General features: G+C 49.8%; 3 protein-coding genes across 3 annotated transcripts; 2 read left to right on the top strand and 1 right to left on the bottom strand.

Moving 5' to 3' along the window:
- Positions 1 to 243: 243 nt before the first annotated feature.
- Positions 244 to 5,467, top strand: CkaCkLH20_05027 (nuclear pore complex subunit; the record flags this gene model as incomplete). Its single annotated transcript, XM_038887746.1, has 5 exons — positions 244 to 433; positions 495 to 1,118; positions 1,172 to 1,399; positions 1,449 to 5,347; positions 5,411 to 5,467. 5 exons carry the CDS (start codon positions 244 to 246, stop codon positions 5,465 to 5,467), a joined length of 4,998 nt encoding a protein of 1,665 aa, XP_038746788.1.
- A 993-nt stretch (positions 5,468 to 6,460) lies between these two features.
- On the bottom strand, positions 6,461 to 7,618 carry CkaCkLH20_05026 (uncharacterized protein; the record flags this gene model as incomplete). Its single annotated transcript, XM_038887745.1, has 1 exon — positions 6,461 to 7,618. The coding sequence occupies one exon, from the start codon at positions 7,616 to 7,618 to the stop codon at positions 6,461 to 6,463; it is 1,158 nt and encodes a 385-aa protein (XP_038746787.1).
- Positions 7,619 to 11,866: 4,248 nt separating this feature from the next.
- Positions 11,867 to 15,380, top strand: CkaCkLH20_05025 (uncharacterized protein; the record flags this gene model as incomplete). Its single annotated transcript, XM_038887744.1, has 2 exons — positions 11,867 to 12,041; positions 12,091 to 15,380. The coding sequence occupies 2 exons, from the start codon at positions 11,867 to 11,869 to the stop codon at positions 15,378 to 15,380; spliced, it is 3,465 nt and encodes a 1,154-aa protein (XP_038746786.1).
- Positions 15,381 to 15,496: the final 116 nt, after the last annotated feature.

The following is a 15,496-nucleotide window of genomic DNA, read 5'->3' as shown; positions in this document are numbered from 1 at the left end:
GCACTGAGGCAGTACAGGAGCCTGGTCAGGTCAGGTAGGTACCTACCTGTCCGTACCTACAGCTGAGGTCCACTCTAAAATTCCCAAGAATCTCGAAAGTCGTCACCCGGACAGACATTCACGACCCAACGATCTCCCCAAATTTCGTCGCACCTCGCCATCGCGACAATTTCGCGGGCCTCTGTCAAGCCCATGAGACGATCCGGCCTCGAGGCCATGCAATAGCGCGCCCAATTCCTCAACATGGCCGAATTAACAACTCTCGATGCGCTGCAGGCTTTCCACCGCGACCTAGCTGCAGTCCGCGACGGTCGTCCTGAAGGTGCCGACTCCTTGGACAACCCGGTCGTCCAGGCCATTTTCGAGAGAGAGCTGGAAAGAGTATGGCAAAGACCGCCAAGGGACGAGAAAAGCAGGAACCAAGTCAAGTCTGGTGAGTCGCGGCCTTTGAGCTTTCCGAGTCGACTTGGACACTAACGAGCTTGATGCGCCAGGCAAGCTCGTGATCGACGAGGAAGAATACTCCATCAACGAAAATTTCCAGCAGATTGTATTTAACCTCGCCGATGAGGCCGAGATCAACGAAATCGAGGCGGCGCGATATGTTCTTGAAGCCGAAGAAGACCCCGCCGTCATTGGCCGCTCGCTGCTCGAATGCGGTCTAATACGAGTCCACCAGCAGCGCAAATACGTTCTCGACTGCGTTCGCTTAATGTTGGAAATCGATGGCTTGGATGAGGACGATTTCGACGCCGAGATTCTCAACGGTGTTCAGATGTACCTGTCTGCCGCCGTCTTCCAAAACTTGCCTGGCGAAACTGCGTCATCACAGAAGAGGCTGCTGCCGAGATGCATGTCGGCCATGCAAGATGTCAGGGGTTGGCTTCAAAAGATTGCCGATAAGATGACTGCCGCGGCTGTGTTGATCAATGGGCAGGGAGGCCAGGTTCCTGAGGAGATGGAGACCATCGAGTTCTCTCGCGTCAGCTTGTACCAGCAACACGAACTGCTGGCCATTATACTTTGTCGGGCGATCGAGAAAAGGGAAGCCGAAGTGGGCGACTTCAAGTCGTTCGTGCAGAACCTCAAAAATGCTGACAAGTACGACGTTCTGCTGGGTAAGTACAACATGGCCTCTATCAGCTCTGCTCAGTCGCTGACGTAGCTGAAGCACATCTGTTCCCTGCGTTGGGTGCATACATCACACTATACGGCTCGACTGAAGGCGCAGCAAACCTCACCATGGCGCGAGACCTTCATCCCTTCATCACAGATGAGAGCCCTTGGCGCTTGGTATATCTCCAGGCGGCAGTCAAAGCTTGGTGGTTGGCCGAGTACAGCGGGTGGTACCTCGACGACTCGCTTCTCGGTGGTTTGGAGGGCGTCGATTTGGATCAAGGTAAGATATTCCCGTCAATTGATATCGTGTTATGCTGATGCCTGGACAGAGGACCGCCAGAGATCGAAACAATTCTTGGAAGCACTCAAAGATGGTGCTTTTGACTTCATTCTCTCGATTGCTGCTGACATCAAAACTCCTGAATGGGTCGACCCGTCAAGGATAACGATGCGCAACTGGCTTCAGCGCAAGGCGCCGCCACTGGTTTCTGAGTCGATTCAGTTCTCCGAGTTTTTTCAGCAATCTTTGACGGCTCAGTTGGAGGTTTTCGTTGATGCATTCATCTCCAATCTTCCCGACGTTTTGCGAAAGCTTCGCGTGGAGGAGGATGAACAGCGTCAGCTAAGTCAAAGTCACGAACAAGACCTTGACTTGGAGCGCTTTCTGGTTATCATTGCTTACGCTTATGAGGGCCGTCCTAATGCTGCGATGAGCTTCTGGTCAGATCCCGACAGTAACCTGGCGGGCTTTATGCATTGGGCGTCGCGAAGAGCATCTACGCCCCTAGTCAGTTCCTTCTGCGAGATGTTGCAGGCCATTTCCGGCAACGACGACTGCGCCACGGCCGCTCACGAGTTCTTGCTCGACGAGGGTCACCATGCGTCTGGTAAGATGAGAAGGTCTCAGTCTCTTACCTGGCAACAAATTTTCAGAGAGTTGGTCTTCTTCTCGAACAAGATTAGGGAAAAGACGCAAACGCCCCAGGCTTCATCAACGTACAGACCAGGTCGACCGAGTAGCGACCAGGCCGAAGCCGAACCGGAATCGACCATGATGTTGCAGTCTTACTTGAGACTGATTACCAAACTTGCTTCAGAGAGTGAGACTGCTCGACAGTTTTTACTGAAGGAGCCAAGTTTCAACCTTGTTGAGATGCTCTTCCAGCTGGCCAGTAGTCCTGTTCCCGCTGATCTGCGGGCAGGTACTTTCATGGCCCTACGCGCATTGATCACTCGTAAGACTCACGAGGAAGCCAATATTATGTGGCAATGTCTGGAGGCTTGGATGAACGGCGCCTACATCGTTACACCTGCTCAACACCGGTCACCCCAGAGCTCACCAGTGGTGTCAATGGAGACCGTTAGCGACGACATCTGCCACGGGTTTGAAGAACCGCACGCCTTCATCCAACTTTTAATTTCACTCGTCACGCCCCCGGAAGATAGCAGTCCTCTGAACGATGGCTTGCCTTTCCCTGAAAACCTCGGCTCGGCAAACCGCATGCCCGGCATTGAAATCTACGTCGACACCGTGCTGGGCAAAGTCTTTGCAAACAAAGCGAATGAGGTGAACGACATCAACCAGTTGAGAATGCTCCGTCTGAGCTGTCTCGAGTTTGCCGCCACTTGCCTTTCAACATTCAACGAGAACCTTATCGTGATTGCCAACGAGACAAATATCCCAATTGACTCGGCGATGGCTGCAACTGACCTTGCAACATATGTCAAGTTGCACCCGTTTGCTCGCGTCATGGAGTGGATGTTCAATGACAAGGTCATCAATGCCCTCTACCAAAGCATCCACCAGGATGCTGTAGATGTTGGCAACGCCACGCCCGACTCACCGGTCATCCTGGGCATTCTCAGAGCTGTGGATGTTATCTCGAAAGTTTTGGATCTTCAGGCAACTTTCCTTGACCTGGTGCGGCCTATTATCAAGATGCAGTCCAACCATCGACGGCCACCTGTTGCGAACGCTGCATACGCTTCCTTTGAAGATGGACTGGTCGGCCATCTAGGCCTTGTGGTTGACCTCGGAAGCTACTGCGGCTTGGGTCATCCCGATCTGACTCTGGCTTGCTTGAAGCTGCTGGAGAAGATGACTGCGTCCTTCAAGATGACGTCTGCATGGTCGTCTAGTCCCAGTCGCAAGAATCATCGCAACAAGGCAATTGTGGCAATGGAAGCGAATGGGGAGCATGAAGCTATCTCACGATCCTTGGCGGCAGAGTTGACAACGCCGTTGGATCTTGGCCGTGAAGCCGAATCACCCAACTACCTTACCAAATCCTACATCCTCGACTTTCTCTCCAGCTGCCTAGCAGCAAGTCCCAACAAGCCCACGATTGCACACTTACTTTTGGGCTTCCAGTGCGGCGTCGATACGCTAACAGTGGACTCGAATGGCTCGTTTGGATCCAGGAACTCTCTGTTCCACGCCATGCTAAGACTTCTCTTGGAAACTCCTTTCGGCGACCCGCAGGGTATGAGACAGTGGTTGATTTCTTTGAAGAGCAAGTGCATGCGCATCCTGCGGGTATTATGGACTTCGCCTTTGTCAGCTCCTCTTATCATTGACGAGTTGAGGGATAACGATGTTTTGTTTCACTTCTTACTGCGCGAAGTCATTATTCAGCCAGCACTACCCTGGGAAGGACAAGACATCAACCTGCCCCAATTCCCCCTGACTGATGGCGCACCTACCCTTATTGACTTCCTCGCGTTGCGTAGCATGAGCTTGGAGTACATTGCCATGGAGCTCTGCAGCGTTTCCCAAAGCCGAATGCCCTCCCTAAAGAGACGGATTTTCGAAGCCCTCAATGGTCAAATCGTTGGCGACAACAACGAGCCGATGACGATCCCCACTGTCTTCGATCTTTACGACTTTTTGCTTCCGGACGGCATCTGGGACATGTCTCTTCCGCCACTTCAGTTCTATAAGGAGCTTGACCTGAGGATATGCTTGGAGGAGGATGACCACGGGAACGCCATTTACAATATCGACCGCGCTAGAGAGATCCTGTTGCTGAAGCGCAGCGAAAGGAGAGATGACGGCGTTGTGCTGACGGCAGCGGACTTCACCACCTTGGAAAGAGAGGAAGCGGCAATCGTCGATTACCTCATTTTCACCAACAGACAAAAGAGGATAGCATCACAAAGCCTGGGCGTCCTCAAGACGTGGACGAGCCTACTTTTGGTAATGGTCGAGTCGAACGAGTTCAAGGGCACTACAGAAGCCTCTTTCTACCTGCAAGCACTCCAGGCCATCCTTCCCGGTCTGGAAGCCTCGGCGTCCGAGCGACCAGAAGAAGCGATGGAGCTTGCAAAGCTAGCAAAGGTCCTCCTTTTCAAGCTTGATCTGACATCGAGGCCTTCGCTTGACCGCGAGAGCCAAGCTATCGGCAGCCTCGTCAGCGACAAGTTGTACCAGCTTTTCCAGATCTGCCTGCAAGCCATCGGCAAATGGGCCGGTTCCTCGGACCTTCGTGCAGTCTACTACAGCATCTGCTACCGCTATCTCACCGGCATGGTCGACCAAGGTCTGCTCGTCGCCGGACGGAAGAAGACGATCAAGACGATTCAGATCTATGGTGAAAGGCTCATCAACGTCATCTGCGATGACGCTTACGGTAGCGACGCTGCATGCCAAACCGCAGCCTTCATCCTCCTCAACGCCCTTGTCAACCTCGGCCGTCAGGAAGACGACTCCCACATCGTCGAGACCCTCAACCGCCTCAACTTCATCGGCATTCTCGTCGATTCTCTCCGCACCATCCTGCAAGACTGGTCCGACATCGTCCGCACCGGCAACTCTGCGCAGGAGACCTACATCGCAGCGAAGTTCGCACTGCTGCTTCAGCTCGCCCAGACCAAGCCGGGCGCCAAGTACATCCTCCACGCCAACCTGCTCCGCTCCGTCGAGGCCTCCGGGCTCTTCGCCGCAGACCCCGAGCTCCAGATCGACCCGTCCAACCCCAAGGCGCTCGAGAAGCACTACGAGCTGCTTTCCAAGGTTACCCGGGTGGTGAGCGCGGCCATCGTCAGCAGGGGCGACAGCAACATCCTCCAGGGCCGCAGGTTCCTGACGGAGCACCGCATGCTCGTGACCCATACGCTCAAACGCAGCGCGGGCATCGGCGCCGTGGAGGGCGAGGGCGTGCTGGAGGAGATGATCGACGAGCTGGCCGAGGGCTTCATGGTCCTGATTGCCGCGACTGGTTTCTTGGAGGTAAGCAAGCTTCACGCAAGCAACAACATGAAAGTTAAACCTGCTGACACACAATTCGAATAGTTTGAGAATGAAGTGATGCCGGAGCCGAAAAGACAAGGCCCCACGCTGTTCACGTAAGGTATTACTACCCCTGTGTACGAGAAGGAAGGACGAGGGGAAAAGGTGCGGTAATGTATATCAAGGTGGGGATAGGACAGAAGAGATATAAGCAAAAACAACACCCTCACACTCGTCAGCGTAGAGAGTTCGTTTCGTTCGTGCATAGAAAAACAGGCGTTAGAGGTGGATACAGAATGAGGATTCCTGTATTCTCAGGGGGGAAACAAAGAAGCTTTCTTTCCCGCAAGAAATTTAAGTACCCGCATGTTGTTTGGGATTTGTGCATAGGTTTTAGCCGGTTCAGCTTCTCCAAACAGGTAATTTGTGGTGTAGGAGCTGTCTGTTCTAGTGATCTCGATGCCATCATTACCTTTTCATCTGGCACAACGCACAAGCAATGCGGAGGAAGCATGTCCATATCCCTATTCCATCTATACTGACTAATTAAGGCGCAGATCTCGAGGCCTTCGGTTCGGCCAAGTCTGAACCTCCTTTCCCTGGTGCACAAGGCTAGCCGAACGGGTATCACAAGAAGAAAATAACAAAAAGTAAGTTCCGTCTGCCCGCCACCAACGCACTAGAAATGCTTAAAATCCGTCCCATACCCGTCTTCCCTTTTTCATGGCTTCGTGTAATGCTGATAAAGAAAAAGTTTTCTACCCTCTTGGTTGAGTAGATCAAGGCCGGCTTCTGCCTCGCGTGGCCTGTTCCTCAGTAGCCTCTACCATGAGAATCTTGCTCCCAGGGTGATGGCCCAACACTTGCGGAGTTTCGTTCCCAGCACATGCGTTTCTTCGTACAACGGCGCTTTTCATGCCCGTTGCTTTCCCTTCCGGCTTGCCGTCATGAGCTTCAATTCCAGTGGCCAGAAACCTCTGGTTCTTGAGTTGTATTCGTTGCGGTCCTTCGTCTCGACCTTTTGTCTGCATATCGGACACTTATTCTTCGTAGCATCGACGTTCAGCGCAGAGTGCAAACACTCGGAACAAAACAGGTGGCCTGGAAAACATATTAGATAACCCCAATCACAGCAGCAATCCACCACATACCGCAATGCGTGACTGTCAAGGCAGTGACGTCGTCCATGCAAATAACACATTGGAATGCCGACAACTTGACCCTCTTGTCCTCCTTCGGGATCAGCATCTCTGGCGGCACCTCATTAGAGGCCGCGAGGTCGATGATATCATCATCTTTTGCTTCTTTCTCCTTGCCCTTCGAGTCCTGTTTGTCTCCGAAGACGTCGTCGTCGTCTTCCACCTTTGGCGCCGGCGTTGGGAGGGCGCCTGGTGTTGTTCTGGTACGCGTGGTCGAAGCCTGTGATGTCCTGCGTCGCTTGTTGGCGGCAGGAGTCCCTCTAGCTGCTCCCGAGGAAGGCGCGGCCCTCTTGCGGTTGGCGCTTGTGGGCGGGGTATCGTCCGCTTCTTGATCAGAACTACTGATGATGGTGGTGGACGCCCTGCGGCGCGTCTGGACAGGCATGATGTAGTCTTCGGGTTCGTTATCTGAGCTCACGAAAAGCGATTCTTCGACCTCGAAGCTCGGGTGCGGCGTTCCTCGTCTGGGGGCTGCCGTGGTGGGCGTTGCGTTGTTTGGTAAGGTTGGGGCAGGTCTGTTCGGTCGAAGCGACGACAGGGAATTCTGTGACCTCGAGCTGCTCGTTTGTCTGTTGACCGAAGGTGGCTGGGCCGACTGCGGGTAGGAGGATGGCGAGGAGAAATCGCCGTCGATCAGCTGAGAAAGGAAGTCGTCGCTGTCTGGCTCGCGCGCGGGTGTATGCGGGGGGTTGGCGCCGAAAACCGCGTTGAGGTAGTCGAAATCCAGGTCGGCGGTGAAATCTGAAAAAGAAGGCAGAGCCGGAAGGCGTTGTTGTGTAGAGTCGACGGCCAAGCTGGTCCAGTCTCTGAAGAAGGGCTCGGAGTTTTGTGGTTGTCCTTGAGTTTGCGAAAGTCTAGTTGTCGACGTGGTGTTGGTGGCGGTTTGGGTCCCTGAAGCTTCAGTGGGCTCCGAATCACTGTCGAGCTCAATGGGTGCCTGACTACTGCTGCCTCGCGCAGCACCCCTGTCTGCACTGAGGTTATTCACCGGTCGAGCTCTGAAGGTTGAAGGGGCGGATCGATTCGACTGCGGCAGCGGCGGCGTGGGCAAGAACGGAATGAGGCCCGGCATGGGAGGTAGGAGGAATCGCGGGCTGTCGTCTGTTTCGGGAGCGTCGAAATGGAAACTGAGTGTTGAGAACAAGGTCTCTAGGGGGAACAAATGACGGGTAGTGGCATGAATACAAAAGAAGAGAGTTGGTTATTTCCCATGCAAGTATCCACGAAAGGGAGGTCGAAGAGTATCGACAACGGGATCCCTGGCCATATTTACGTGACTTGAGATGAGGTGGAGGGGATTTGGGCCAGGAAGGCAATGGGAAGATGACGGCAGGAGGTCCAGGGTTGTGCAGTGGTTTCGGGTTTTAGCCGCTGATTCGGAGATGGCTCCACTGGCGAAATCACCTGCAGCCACTGCACAACCACGCTTATCGCATCGTGCGTCGACTTTTCAGTGGCGAACGACGGCACCGCAATGCAATGGTGCGATGAGGAAAAGAGGCTAAAAATCTGAAGTCTGGTGATTACTCTCAGATTTCCCTGGCGTATACCTATGGTATCAAGACTTTTTCATTCATTCATTTCCATGCGTCTAAGGTAGTTAAAACTACTAGCCTTATTTAGTACCATATGTATGAAATAGCCGGAGCCACATACTAGAAATTCTCGTCCGTATCGCCGGCTACTTGCCTCCATTTACCTTCGCAGTTCGCTTGCTGCGAAAGATGTCAATCGTCTCACAGATGTCCCTCTTACGGGCCAGCAACCTTCCGTATCTACGGAACATCTCTGATAATGTGCACTGTAGCGATCCATGACAATCCACAAGATGTCCTGGGGACATATCGGAGTGCGCTTCTCCGCGAAAGGTGTCATCGAAAAAAACTTCTCTGATTTGAGCCCGCCTTTCCTCCCTCCCCATGCGCAGAAGCTTGACTAGACACCGGATTCCCTGAGAAGTTTGCCTGTGTACATATCCGATCATACTCGTCTCGGCGGATCGAACCACTTCGAAAAGAGTTGTTGGTCCATCTGCGGTTTCCTGAGAGACAGTGATCGACCTCGAACTCTCGTTGTATTCCATAAAGAGTGGAACCGGGAGCCTTCTGCTTTTCTCGCCGACACATGCCACCGGAGCATTTTCCTCATTGAAATTCAAGATCTCGTGGGGCATCAGCCTAATAATCGGAAGTTGGCTGCCTGCTTTAAGCTGAAGCCCGACCTCCCCTGTACTGCGAGCCCAAAGCTCGGTGTGTTTGGCAGCTACGAACATCGAAGCGTCCATGTGATAGTTGGTGTCGACTCCTGAGCTGAACATCCGATATTCCTCTCTGTTTCCCTGGTCCTTGGATAACTCATCTCGGAAAAGTGTCTGACATGCCAGTTCATAGTACAGCAATGATCTTCTCCACCTTTCTCTATCATTGCATGGTTCGGCAAATTGCCTAGTCGGGTCTGGCGGGCAGCAGGAGTTGAATAGGCTTGTCCATATGAGAGATTCGGTGTGGGATAGAGATCTGGAGCCGCATAATTCGATGCATTCTTCGACTTCATCGGCTAGATCGATCATATCGGCAATCGTCCTCAGTCCGAGGTCTTCCCACCGCCGCAGATTTGCCCATAGCAGACTCTCAGCGCGTCTTCTTAAGTTGGAAAGTTCTGCCGAGTACTGACGAAGATACCGCAAAGATACGACGGTAAACGCCACCTGCAAATTGTGGACTTGTAGTTTTCGCTGGAGTTCCCCAAGAAATCGTTGCTTCAGAACTCGGCTCTCGTCCCTCACGCTGTATAGGATCTGAGCGCTGACCTGAGCTAGAGCACGCACATCGCGGAGATTGTCGAGGTTCCGTATGATAATGTGTACCAACTCCGTGGGCAGATCTTGTAATCGGGCCATGGCGTGAGTGAGGGGGCAGGGTTGATATTGCTAACACTAGTGCGGATCGTAAAATGTTTCTTCAAGACGCATGTTGGGAAGGAGAACGAGAACCGAGTTAAAATGTTACTATCGGCGGAGATTTATAGCTCATAAATACCTGTGAAGTTGTGATTTTCCATCTTTCAAGGTTCGCAAAACCTTCCTTCCGGGTCTATCGTAGTCCTTGTCTTCAGTTTATTCTTCGTTGAGTTGTCATGAATAACCTGAGGGATTTCAATGTGTTCAAGGATAGATAGGCGAAAACTGAAAGAATCATGTCAACCTGGAAGTCAGATGCAGCTTGTTCCGTCTTGGAGGCTAGTCTCCGTCCGCTCACTTATCACGTCGAAACAGAAGTGTCCCAAGCCATCGGTTCCTGCAAGGAGGACGTGCCCACTTCAATACGTATACCTATCCTAGCATCTAAAAGGTTAGTATATATATAAGATAGGGGGGGTAATAGAGTAAGTTTAGGGGATAATTTAGGCTTTTTTACCCTACTAATTTATTTAACTTTAAGGTTACTTATTACTCTTTTTACTATAAATTTTAGCTAAAAATACTTATTTACCTAACTTAACTAATTTTAAGCCTATTTAGCTTATCTTTTTTATTAATATAAATATCTTAATACTATATTATAGATATTAACTATATTATTAATAATATACTACTTATACTTAAGAGTAGTGCTATTTATACTATTTAAGTTAGTAGTAATAGCTAATATAATTAATAAGGCTTACTCTATACTACTTTAATCTATATATCTCTTTCTACTAAAAGATTCTTTTAAATATAAGCTTAATATATTAATATATATATATAACTATCTTTATACTATTAAAATAAAAAGCTATATTTAAAAGAGCTTTTATATAATAACTATTTATATTATTAAACTTTTTAATATAATATTAATATAAACTATATTATTATTATTAAAAAGACTAGTTTTATTATTTAATAAGTATAAAAAGCTTATATACTTAACTTAATACTTTATAAATTAATTAGTATTATATAGTAGTTTATACTTAATAAGTTACTTATTAAGATCTACTACTATATAGAGGACTATTATTACTATATAGTTCTATAAGCTAACCTTTATTAATTTATCTTAAAGCTTAAGATATATAGTAAGTATATTATTTATATTACCTTTAAGAAGATAAGCTATAACTAAAAGAAGTAGATATATAAAATTAAATATATAGTATAAAATAAATAAGCTTAAGTTTTATTCTATTATACTTATTTTAAATAATAGCTTAACCTTAAGGATTAAGTTTATATATTATTTACCTTTTTTAATAAGACTTAAGCTATTAATAGCTTTATATAGAAGTAATAAATTATAATCTATAATATTAAAGACCTTAAGATATTTACCTTTATATAATAAAAGCCTTATAGCTAGATATTTTAAGGTATAATATATAGTATTAAGAAAGAGCTCTATTTCTTTTAGGAAAAGGAGTATAATAATATTAACTTTATAAAGTATATTAAGTATATCTTTTTCCTTATTAAGGACTTTTATTATAATTACTTAAGAGTTATCTTTTAATAAAATAATACCCCTATTTATTAAGCTTAAGCTATTAAGAACTAACTACTTTAAAATAATATTAAAGTTATTAAATAGTTAGTTAGATTATTAGATTTATTATTTATTAAGAATATTTAGTTCTAAATAAAGTACTATATTAAGCTTAATTATAACGTTAAGTCTCTTAAGCTTCTATAACTATATATTACTATTTAGGAGGCTTAAGATATTATCCCTTATAAATACCTCTTTAAGTTAGCTTATTTAGTAGTAAAAAGAATAGAGAAATATATTTAATATAGAGGAGAGATAATACTATAGTAATAGTAATAATAGTATAAAAACTACTTATTTATATTAATATATTTATTTTACCCTAAAATATATAATATTTAAAGTACTAGAGACCTTAAATTACCCCCTAGTTGCTCCCTATACTACTAACCTATAAAGTACTGCACTAACCTTTTAGATGCTGGGATAGGTATACCGATTTCACAGCTGGAGGCGGGCTGAGAGTTGGGACCCTTAAACTGTGGAGACCAGCGAGGTGAGCAAGGTGTGGTAGGGTCAGGAATTCCAACGTCACCGATTGGCTGGCGATCCCTGTTACGGAGACCTGAGCTAACGCGCCCCTCTTCCACTCCTATCGCGACGCCTATCGAGTGGTGACGATTGCTCTGGTTTTTTTCGACGTCTATCCGTCGCCATCACCATCGCCATCACCCGTTGCGCCCACCCCATATGTGCAACGCCTGTCACGACAGTTGAGGCCATGTTTCCTGGTCAAGCGACTACTAACACTGCATAATCCCCCTTGTTATGCTTCGCCATCGCTCAACACGATGGTTCAAGTCGGCAGCCATATCCTGAGGGAATCAACCACCAGCTTCGTTCGCCTTGCGAAACATCATGCTTTTCGACGCTTGGTATGGCGCTCACACGTTCGGTGGTCGTCTGCTGTCGCCGCAGACGCCACTACAGTGAAAGATCCACAGGAGCGGCAGCAGACCTTAGCAAGTACGGGATGCATTCATCTGTTTGGTCGCGCACATACTGACCACCACAGTCTCTTCTCAGTCACGCTTCAACGATATCGGCGTCCAGCACCTCAGCGCCCACGTATACCAGCAGGTCTTCCCCGATGGAAACACACCACCACCGCAGGAGCTCGTGGATCTTGCGAAAGACCACCTGCGCCGACATGATCTCCTCGGCAAAAATACCGATAACAGCGAGCCTATCGCATTTGACATACCAGAACTCCAAGGCAGGACGATGGACGAGCACTTCCACAAACTGGCAGTCGACTGTGCAGAGCCGTACCTGTCCCTCGCTAAGCATTTCGCGAGGGCGACACCGCCACCGAAACCGAGAAAATGGGTTCGCCAGAGCGGCTGGACCAAGTACTATCCCGACGGTAGAACGGAAGCGATAGACGCGCCCGATGAGACTATGCTCTGCTTCGACACCGAGGTTATGTGGAAGGAGAGCTCTTTCGCAGTCATGGCTTGTGCGTCAAGTCCGACTGCTTGGTATGCCTGGCTATCGCCTTGGCTTCTGGGCGAATCCGAATCCGACCGACATCTCATACCGTTGGGCGACCCAACGAAGGAGCGTATAATTGTAGGGCATAACATTGGATACGACCGAGCAAGAATATTGGAGGAGTACGACGCAAAGCAGACTCGCAATCAATTTCTGGATACTATGTCGCTTCACGTCGCCGTCAACGGCATGTGCTCGCAACAGAGGCCGACATGGATGAAACACAAGAAGAATCGCGAGATGCGGGAGAAGATCGCAAGTCAGACGGACGACGTGCAGCTGGCGGAGCTCTTAAGCCACAGTGCGCGGCAGGAAGAGGCGGAGTTATGGGTTGAGCGAAGCTCGATCAATTCACTCAGAGATGTCGCTAAGTTCCATCTTGACGTCACTATCGACAAGGCTGCTCGCGATGACTTTGGAGTTTTGGATCGGGAAGAGATCTTCGGAAAGTTGGACAACCTCCTGGACTACTGCGCTGCCGATGTCGCCATCACCCACCGAGTATATCAAATTGTCTTCCCGAATTTCCTGGACACCTGCCCTCATCCCGTTAGTTTTGCGGCACTGAGACACCTGGCGTCCGTCATTTTGCCTGTCAACAAGAGCTGGGATGCTTACATCGCCAATGCCGAAGCGACCTACCGCGAGCTTTCCGATGCAGTGCAAGAACGGCTGGTGGGACTGACAGAGAAAGCCCTGGAAATCAAGGATAACGCCGAAAAATGGAGCAAAGATCCTTGGCTGAAGCAACTGGACTGGTCCGGCCAAGAAATAAAAATGGTGAAAGGAAAGAAGAAGGATGATCCTCCTCGGCCAGCTGCGAGACAGAAGAAACCCGGCATGCCGCAGTGGTACAAGGATCTCTTCGTAAAGAACGACTCGCCAATCAATATTACTGTGCGGACTCGAATCGCGCCATTGCTGTTGAAGATGTCTTGGGATAATCACCCGCTGGTCTGGTCAGAAAAGTACGGTTGGACTTTCAGGGTGACAAGGCATGAGGCAGCAGATTACGAGAAGAAGCAAATGGTAAAATGCGACTTTTCCGACTCCGAGAAGGATGCATCCTTACGTACAGACGGGGGCGTCTTCTTCAAGCTTCCACACAAGGACGGCCCGCAGGCGAGATGCGTCAACCCTATGGCCAAGGGATACATGTCGTACTTCGAAAACGGAACTTTGTCATCACAGTATCCGTATGCGAAGCAAGCCCTGGAAATGAACGCTTCATGCTCGTATTGGATCAGTGCGCGCGATCGCATAATGTCGCAAATGGTCGTCTACGAAGATGACATTGCTGACCAAGTAGACTCGAACGGAGTCAAACAGAGCAAAGGCGCCAGGACGGCGACGACAGCCAGCAAAGCCCCAGAAGAAGTCCAGGGATACATCCTACCTCAGGTCATTCCAATGGGGACTATCACAAGGAGAGCAGTAGAGAACACATGGCTTACGGCCAGCAATGCGAAGAAAAACAGGGTAGGATCAGAGCTTAAGTCCATGGTCAAGGCGCCACCGGGCTACAGCTTCGTTGGAGCCGACGTTGACTCAGAAGAGCTCTGGATTGCGAGTCTGGTGGGAGACGCGACCTTCAGGCTTCATGGTGGCAATGCCATTGGTTTCATGACTCTCGAGGGCACAAAGGCTGCCGGTACCGACCTTCACTCACGTACAGCAGCCATTCTCGGTATTACGAGAAACGATGCCAAGGTCTTCAACTACGGCCGCATCTATGGTGCCGGAATCAAGTTCGCGGGCCAGTTGCTGAGACAATTCAACCCGAACTTGTCTGACAAAGAAACGAACGAGACTGCAGCAAGGCTATACGCCAGCACGAAGGGTACCAAGACCACGAGATCGGTCCTGAGCAAGCGGCCGTTCTGGCGTGGCGGTACGGAATCGTTCGTGTTCAACAAACTCGAAGAGTTCGCCGCACAAGAACGGCCGCGGACGTTCGTTCTCGGTGCAGGTATTACAGAGGCCTTGATGCGCCGATTCATCAACCAAAACGGCTTTCTGACATCTCGCATCAACTGGGCCATTCAGTCTTCCGGCGTCGACTACCTCCACCTCCTCATCGTCGCCATGGACTACCTCACTCGACGCTTCAACATCGAAGCCCGACTCGCCATCACCGTCCATGACGAAATCCGGTACCTCGTCAAGGATCACGACAAATACCGCGCGGCCATGGCCCTCCAAGTGGCGAACCTCTGGACAAGAGCCATGTTCGCCCAGCAGGCCGGCATCAATGACCTACCGCAAGCGTGCGCTTACTTCTCCGCCATCGACATTGACCACGTCCTCCGCAAGGAAGTCGATATGGACTGCGTCACGCCAAGCCACAAGGAGCCCATCGCGCCCGGCGAGAGTCTTGACATAAACGCCCTCCTTGCCAAGGGTGCCGAGGCCCGTCTCGACCCCTCTATCGTGCCTGACCCTTCACACGCGCCGAAGCTCGACGGCATCGCTTACAGTCCCCGTACGCCTGTCATGGACACTCTCGAGGAGTCTACATCTAGCGACCCGCACTTCCTTAAGGCGCAGATCGTGAGCTCAGAAGTGGAGCTGGGCAATGTCCTCAAGGAGCGGAGGACGGCGCTCAAGTCCCAAGAGGAGAAGAAGCCGCGGGTCACGAAGAAGAAGGAGCGCAGCGTCCTGCCGTATCAGTCAGACGCCGTGCTGATGCCGGTCGAGACCATGACGGTGTCGGACGCGCTCGGAAACAAGTTCACGAGGTTCGAGAACAAGAACCGATGGAATTGGCAGAAAGAGAAGGGTCGTTGGTCGGGACCTAGCTCGAGGATTTAGCCCCCCGTGTAAGAAGAAAAAGGGGTGGATGGATCTGTGTACTATTTTTATCACTTGCCTCGGCGGCATCATATTTTTCCTTGCTTGTATACTCCGAATCCGCTCTGGTGGCTTCG

Source organism: Colletotrichum karsti (genome assembly GCF_011947395.1).
Source record: "Colletotrichum karsti strain CkLH20 chromosome Unknown Scaffold14, whole genome shotgun sequence".
Taxonomy (NCBI): Eukaryota; Fungi; Ascomycota; class Sordariomycetes; order Glomerellales; family Glomerellaceae; genus Colletotrichum; species Colletotrichum karsti.
This window is presented reverse-complemented; position numbering and strand designations above follow the sequence as displayed.